This window comes from Tupaia chinensis, unplaced genomic scaffold (genome assembly GCF_000334495.1).
Source record: "Tupaia chinensis unplaced genomic scaffold, TupChi_1.0 Scaffold000066_1, whole genome shotgun sequence".
NCBI classification, from domain to species: domain Eukaryota; kingdom Metazoa; phylum Chordata; class Mammalia; order Scandentia; family Tupaiidae; genus Tupaia; species Tupaia belangeri.
This window is the reverse complement of record NW_006159525.1, coordinates 8,067,006-8,075,050: the sequence shown is the minus strand read 5'-3', so window position 1 is coordinate 8,075,050 and position 8,045 is coordinate 8,067,006. Positions and strand designations below refer to the sequence as shown.

The window sequence follows — 8,045 nt, the reverse complement described above, 5'->3', positions numbered from 1 at the left end:
ACTCTTTCGAGTGTGCTTATAAGGGCCCATGTCTCATATTTCAAAGCTACAGGTCTGGGAACACATAGCAATGACAGTCTCATCAAATCTAAGCACCAAATGCTGCTCTCAAAAGAGCCTCATTTCATAACAAAACTGTCAATTGCTTTAAAATCTTCATCCAAGCAATGCCTTGTTATATTACACAATGGTATTCATATTTTACAATAATTTATGCCTGGAGGATTTGGGTATTTTTTAAAAAAACATTTGAAAACTCAGGGATTTTGTGGGAAATTTGAACACTCAGCTCACAGATCACTTGCCTGTAAACCCTGGTGCACAAACGCATGTGCCATTCAGGCCTTCGCTGTCGCAGGTGCCCCCGTTCAGACAGCTGACATTAGCACAGGGATCCTTGTACAGTTCACAGTGTATCCCTGCAGAGAGACAAATGAAAAAGCGTGATTCATTAAGGAGTCTCCAGCTCCCTCAGTGTTTCAACAGCTGGGGCACTGTAGAGGCAGATTCCCAGCGTACATATATGTGCCCATGTCTGTGCATGGATGTGCACATGCCCACTCTTGGCTTCAGATTTGTAAAAATGTACCTTATGAGAAAATAAAAAATGTCAATCCCTGCCCATAGGTCTCCCATAAAGTCTTTTTATCTGGGTTCTCTCTGGTTACATGGCCCAGAGCCTAGGGAACAGAAAGCTAAAAGCCTGAAAGATACAATTTAGCAAAGAACAATGCTTACTCAGTCTCCAAGAGATGCAGAAAATAAGGAGACAACTTTGATAAAATATGAATGATCGATGACAGCATCCTGAAGGTGATAATTTGGAAAACTGCAGGAGAGAGGAAGTGACTCAATACTAAGAGTTCATTCTCAGAGACAAAAATCGGTTCGCCACAGACTCAAGATATTCATACATACCATGTTCCAGACCCTGATTCTGTGCTTTATGTCTAATTCCTTTCTGACAACTCCATAAGACAAATACCCTATTCCCCATTTCACAGATGAGGAACCCAAAAAGAATCCAAGTTCACAAGACAGGTTAGGAAAGAAGTTGGGATTTGAACTTGCCGGTAATGCCAATCCGCAATCTGTGCTTGCTAAGCATTTGCTGAGAATGAGCTCAGGGTAGCCACAGAAACATATGAAGTCCTGTAGAACGCAGTTCCACTCAACAAAGAGGAGGCATTTTTAAAAGTCTATAGAGTAAAACACAGAAAGTGTCCCATTGTGTAAAACATAATAAAGAATATGTGTTCTTGTATGTAGGCAGATAAATGCCTGGTAAAATGAGACTGGATTACTAACAGAAAATGAGATTATGCTGATGTTCACATCTGTGTATTTCTACATTGTTGGCATTTTTTACAATGAGTATGTGTTATTTTTAATTGTATCAAAAAATAAAAATCTAAGCCTATTTTTTTAAAGGTAGGACATTTGCTGGTATTACAATGGCATGCCAAGATGGGTAAATGAGTTAGTGTGTGTGTGTGTGTGTGTGTGTGTGTGTGTCTCAATCCCACCCTTAGAAGAAGACAAGTCAGCCAGCAGATGGCATGGAGGTTAAGGCAACTGGAACCCACATGATTAATTGCATGGTTCGAGTCCTGGATTCAGTATCTTTCTCTTCTTCAAAATGTTCATTGCGAAATAAGGATTTATATTATTTACAAATTCCCCTAGGGCTGATCAATGAGAACCAGGTGACAAATAAAGCTTTCAAGACAGCATAAGGGCTCAGCAGTGATGCCACTGTTCGATCTGAGGACCTCTGAGAAGGTCCCAGGTTCACATCCCAAGGTTTCCCAGCATATGCCAGGCCCATACCAGCTGGCTGAGGCTGGGGTAGGATCGCAGCATAAAGACCCTATGGGAGGAGCCCCTCTCTCTCTGTTTTCCTCTCTAATGGAAGAAATAAGTAAAGAAAATTTTGAAAAACATAAAGGCTTCAATTCTAATTGGAAATATAACCATCACCAAAGTTCAGAGATATCGGAGCCTAAAGATCATTTTAATATGATCTTCCTTTGGTTTTTGAAAACCCCTACCCAGTCTAGCCTGTGTAATATAATATAACTAACATACCAGCACACAAACTACATTTCTCTTTTTAAATTTTTTTTTAATTTGCTATAAGGTACATGCTTTTCTCGAGAGAAACAGAGAGAGAGAGTGAGAGAGTGAGAGAGAGAAGGAAAGCCCCCTGGGGGTGGGGAGATGGGCCAAAATGGACGACCATGCCACAATCTCTTCTCCATTCTCCCCTAGGATTTAAAGTACATACACACATATGTGCCCCATGTGTTTTTCAAGTGGATGAGTCTGGGACTTGAGCCATGTAGTCGGCTTCATGGAATCTGGTACCTTAATCCAGCACCTGACAGGTCCTACATTTTTCAAATACAGCTGACAAAGCAAGTTCTACACTAAACATTTAAGCATCTTAATCTTAAAGTCTTCAATAGAGTAAATCTGAGAAAACGCCCAAGATGATAAGTAATTTTGACCTTTTGGGTGTTGGAGGGTTTGTTTTTCTTTAAAGTACTCTTTCGAGTGTGCTTATAAGGGCCCATGTCTCATATTTCAAAGCTACAGGTCTGGGAACACATAGCAATGACAGTCTCATCAAATCTAAGCACCAAATGCTGCTCTCAAAAGAGCCTCATTTCATAACAAAACTGTCAATTGCTTTAAAATCTTCATCCAAGCAATGCCTTGTTATATTACACAATGGTATTCATATTTTACAATAATTTATGCCTGGAGGATTTGGGTATTTTTTAAAAAAACATTTGAAAACTCAGGGATTTTGTGGGAAATTTGAACACTCAGCTCACAGATCACTTGCCTGTAAACCCTGGTGCACAAACGCATGTGCCATTCAGGCCTTCGCTGTCGCAGGTGCCCCCGTTCAGACAGCTGACATTAGCACAGGGATCCTTGTACAGTTCACAGTGTATCCCTGCAGAGAGACAAATGAAAAAGCGTGATTCATTAAGGAGTCTCCAGCTCCCTCAGTGTTTCAACAGCTGGGGCACTGTAGAGGCAGATTCCCAGCGTACATATATGTGCCCATGTCTGTGCATGGATGTGCACATGCCCACTCTTGGCTTCAGATTTGTAAAAATGTACCTTATGAGAAAATAAAAAATGTCAATCCCTGCCCATAGGTCTCCCATAAAGTCTTTTTATCTGGGTTCTCTCTGGTTACATGGCCCAGAGCCTAGGGAACAGAAAGCTAAAAGCCTGAAAGATACAATTTAGCAAAGAACAATGCTTACTCAGTCTCCAAGAGATGCAGAAAATAAGGAGACAACTTTGATAAAATATGAATGATCGATGACAGCATCCTGAAGGTGATAATTTGGAAAACTGCAGGAGAGAGGAAGTGACTCAATACTAAGAGTTCATTCTCAGAGACAAAAATCGGTTCGCCACAGACTCAAGATACTCATACATACCATGTTCCAGACCCTGATTCTGTGCTTTATGTCTAATTCCTTTCTGACAACTCCATAAGACAAATACCCTATTCCCCATTTCACAGATGAGGAACCCAAAAAGAATCCAAGTTCACAAGACAGGTTAGGAAAGAAGTTGGGATTTGAACTTGCCGGTAATGCCAATCCGCAATCTGTGCTTGCTAAGCATTTGCTGAGAATGAGCTCAGGGTAGCCACAGAAACATATGAAGTCCTGTAGAACGCAGTTCCACTCAACAAAGAGGAGGCATTTTTAAAAGTCTATAGAGTAAAACACAGAAAGTGTCCCATTGTGTAAAACATAATAAAGAATATGTGTTCTTGTATGTAGGCAGATAAATGCCTGGTAAAATGAGACTGGATTACTAACAGAAAATGAGATTATGCTGATGTTCACATCTGTGTATTTCTACATTGTTGGCATTTTTTACAATGAGTATGTGTTATTTTTAATTGTATCAAAAAATAAAAATCTAAGCCTATTTTTTTAAAGGTAGGACATTTGCTGGTATTACAATGGCATGCCAAGATGGGTAAATGAGTTAGTGTGTGTGTGTGTGTGTGTGTGTGTGTGTGTGTGTCTCAATCCCACCCTTAGAAGAAGACAAGTCAGCCAGCAGATGGCATGGAGGTTAAGGCAACTGGAACCCACATGATTAATTGCATGGTTCGAGTCCTGGATTCAGTATCTTTCTCTTCTTCAAAATGTTCATTGCGAAATAAGGATTTATATTATTTACAAATTCCCCTAGGGCTGATCAATGAGAACCAGGTGACAAATAAAGCTTTCAAGACAGCATAAGGGCTCAGCAGTGATGCCACTGTTCGATCTGAGGACCTCTGAGAAGGTCCCAGGTTCACATCCCGAGGTTTCCCAGCATATGCCAGGCCCATACCAGCTGGCTGAGGCTGGGGTAGGATCGCAGCATAAAGACCCTATGGGAGGAGCCCCTCTCTCTCTGTTTTCCTCTCTAATGGAAGAAATAAGTAAAGAAAATTTTGAAAAACATAAAGGCTTCAATTCTAATTGGAAATATAACCATCACCAAAGTTCAGAGATATCGGAGCCTAAAGATCATTTTAATTCGATCTAAGGTAAGAGCAATTCAATGATCTTCACTTGGTTATTGTAAAACACTAACCAGTCTAGCCTGTGTAATATAATATAACTAACATACCAGCACACAAACTACATTTCTCTTTTTAAATTTTTTTTTAATTTGCTATAAGGTACATGCTTTTCTCGAGAGAAACAGAGAGAGAGAGTGAGAGAGTGAGAGAGAGAAGGAAAGCCCCCTGGGGGTGGGGAGATGGGCCAAAATGGACGACCATGCCACAATCTCTTCTCCATTCTCCCCTAGGATTTAAAGTACATACACACATATGTGCCCCATGTGTTTTTCAAGTGGATGAGTCTGGGACTTGAGCCATGTAGTCGGCTTCATGGAATCTGGTACCTTAATCCAGCACCTGACAGGTCCTACATTTTTCAAATACAGCTGACAAAGCAAGTTCTACACTAAACATTTAAGCATCTTAATCTTAAAGTCTTCAATAGAGTAAATCTGAGAAAACGCCCAAGATGATAAGTAATTTTGACCTTTTGGGTGTTGGAGGGTTTGTTTTTCTTTAAAGTTTTTTCCCCCTGGCAATGATTTTTATCCCTTGTTATTTCTCATTTCAAAAGATAAGACACTTGGTCACTTGAGCATCCATTGAGGGTTTTCTGGCAACAAGGCTGGACAGAAGTTAATCTTCACAGAGACAAGATTACTATGAACAACTTGGTCCGGACGTCCCCAGTGAGCACTCTGGTGACTCACATTCCTGCACTCGAAGCCTCCCTAATCCCTATATAAAAAATGTTCATTATGTTGCTCAGCTTGTCATTAAAGCTGAACCACTAAGAGCTAGAAACGTTAAGTACAGAGACTAGACCATCACAGATACTACTGGTGTACCAGGGCTGCCTCTGCTCACACTGTCCTCTTGAGTCCTCAGAGTCCCACTTTTCTGGACTCCTCACAACCCCCCAGGGGTCCCAAGTGCATGTACAGCACTAAATCTTCAGCCTCTTGTTTCCTCTGCCAAGTGTGTCTTCCTTCAGCCCCTCCCACAACCTGGTCTTCACCTGGCAAGTTTTAACTCATCTGTCAAGCCCTAGCTAACACGCCCTTTCTTTCGAAGGCTGAGCTCTGGCTCTCCCATGACAGGACAGATTCTTCTGCCATCGTGGATGGAGGATATACTGAGATTCCCTTCGTTACAGAGCACACTGCGCCAAGCCATAAATCACCTGTTCTCCTGTCTGACTCCCCAACAAATCTCTGAGGTCCTGGGAGTAGAGACCTTATCCTAGCCGGTGGAAGAAATCAGAGAACACTAGACTGCTGTCCTTTCGGGGGGCCATAGGCAGTGGACTTTGGCTGACACACAGGTGAGATTGCCAGAGGAGTGAGGAAATGTTCCCAGTTCCAAGTCTGCCTCAGAAACACCCTGTTTTGTCAGGGAAAACCATCCACACTTTAAACTGAGCCTGCGAAATGACATATGCATCTCCCACTGGCAAAGGACATGGCACGCACCATGACGAAACTTATGTTTAGTCTCAAGCAAAAATAAACTGTAATTCAGTCAAAACTAATAAAAATCCATACTTTTCAGACTAAGAGGTGGAGGAGCAGTGTTTCCAAAAAGAGTCCTGTTCCAACAAGGCTCTTTACTGAAGGTAATTTGAGTATTTAAATAAGTAAGACTTCCAAGTGCGGTTGTGCCAATTATAAACCTTTGTTGTCGTCACAAATTTAGTCACGATTAGTATTTGAGAACTAAAAAATCGGGATTTTATCTCCAGGAAAAGAAGGTTAACTGGAAATGTTCTCTGTACTGAGTATTTGCTTGGAGACCTCAGTTTGTTCACACTTCTGCCATGAAAACCGTTCCAGTATTTCAGCCTTCATGCAGCTCAGCGTTTTCTGAACCGTTTCAGGAATTGCAACTGACATCTCAACCTTTGCCTCATTATTTCTTCCCTGTGCCTGTCGCAGGCTACCCTGCTGGTGAAATAATAGCCGGCAGGCGGAAGGAACACTGACTTTGCCTTCTTTGTATCTATCACAGCTCCTGAGGCAGAGTAAGCACACGAAATACGCAGAAATTCTCGTTCGTCGATGACACACTCTGGCAAAGGAAGTCATTTTATGAAATGATGATGAAATAAAAGAAATGGTCCCCATCTTTTCCATTTCTGTAGTCTTTAAAAACAAACAAGTAGTGACAATGGGACCAAATTTATAATCCAGTGGTTTCACTTCTGAGACCTTAGTACCCCTGGAAAGAAAAGAAAGTATATATCCCGGAAATATAAAAAGTATATAAGTAAATATGTTCAATCGAGAATTATTTATAATAGCCCAGATGAGATGAAGCCTGAGTAGAATAACATGAAATTGTAGGTATACTCAATAATAACTATAAAAAATAGATGTTAAAAAAGAATGGGAACAACAAAGACAGAATTATGTTGTAATAGCATGAGAAATTTTGAATTTTTTCTTTTCCAAATTATTGGTTCTGTTATTTTAATATTTTAAAACTGAACTGGTTTCTTTTTTTTAAAAAAAAAAAAAAAGAGAGATTTTTGCTATAGGGTATGTACGCTCACCAGAGAGACAGAGACAGAGACAGAAAGTGAGAAATTGCTCTCCCCCCAGGGGGGATGGCCACTCTGAAATCCCTCTTCCATTCTCCTCCCAGGATCTTGGGCAAACACACACATGTGCCTGGCATGAATTTTAAGCCCCCCGGTCTAGGACTTGAACCATGGTCAGCCATGTGGGAGTCCAGTAACGTGACCATCTGCCATCTGCTGATCTCTTTCTAACTTTAGTCACCAAACCTTCAGACTGCATTTATTATTGATCATGTAGTTTGTCTACTATAAACAGCAAATCAGTGTACCACAGGACTGAGCCTTGACTTGCTGACAACGGGGATGTGCATGTTCTCCACAAGTCTCATCACCGGCCTCAGGAGCCAGCTCTGTCCACACCCGCTTTGAAGGATGCATCAGCACGGTGGTGTGTCTGAAGGGAGGCTACTCTAACAATTGCACCACCCACAGTGGAAACTTCTGTCTTAGAAGAACGTCAGAATTACTTTCATTTATTTACTGTGTTAAACAGTAGTTTTAATTTGAATAAAAATAACTATGGCGTACTTGCTTTGTGCAAGTCACCATATTAAGAGCTGCAAATAATTTTTTAAAAAAGAAGAACAAAGAACAAAGAAAAAGAAATGAATCTGGGACTGGCAGGTGGCATGCTGGTTAAGGTGCTGGACTCCCACATGGCTAACTGTCATTAAAGTCCTGGACCTGGTGGCTTGCTTTTTCACTTTCTTTCTCACTCTCACCTTCTCTCCCAACTCCCTGTTTTCTATCTGGTAAGCACACGTGCCCTGTAGAAATTTTTTCTTTTAAACAGATAATAATAAATAAAATTAGATAAATATTTTTTAAAAAGAAAAGACTCTAAATAGTACCTGTCAGGAGATTATGATT

General features: G+C 40.8%; 1 protein-coding gene across 1 annotated transcript in view; it reads right to left on the bottom strand.

Moving 5' to 3' along the window:
* Nucleotides 1-8,045, bottom strand: part of DNER (delta/notch like EGF repeat containing) — a 234,775-nt gene that overhangs the window by 42,044 nt on the left and 184,686 nt on the right. The window contains exon 10 of the mRNA XM_006141980.1: nucleotides 2,852-2,965. Within this exon, the coding sequence (XP_006142042.1) occupies nucleotides 2,852-2,965 (114 nt within the window). The remainder of the gene's footprint in view (nucleotides 1-2,851; nucleotides 2,966-8,045) is intronic.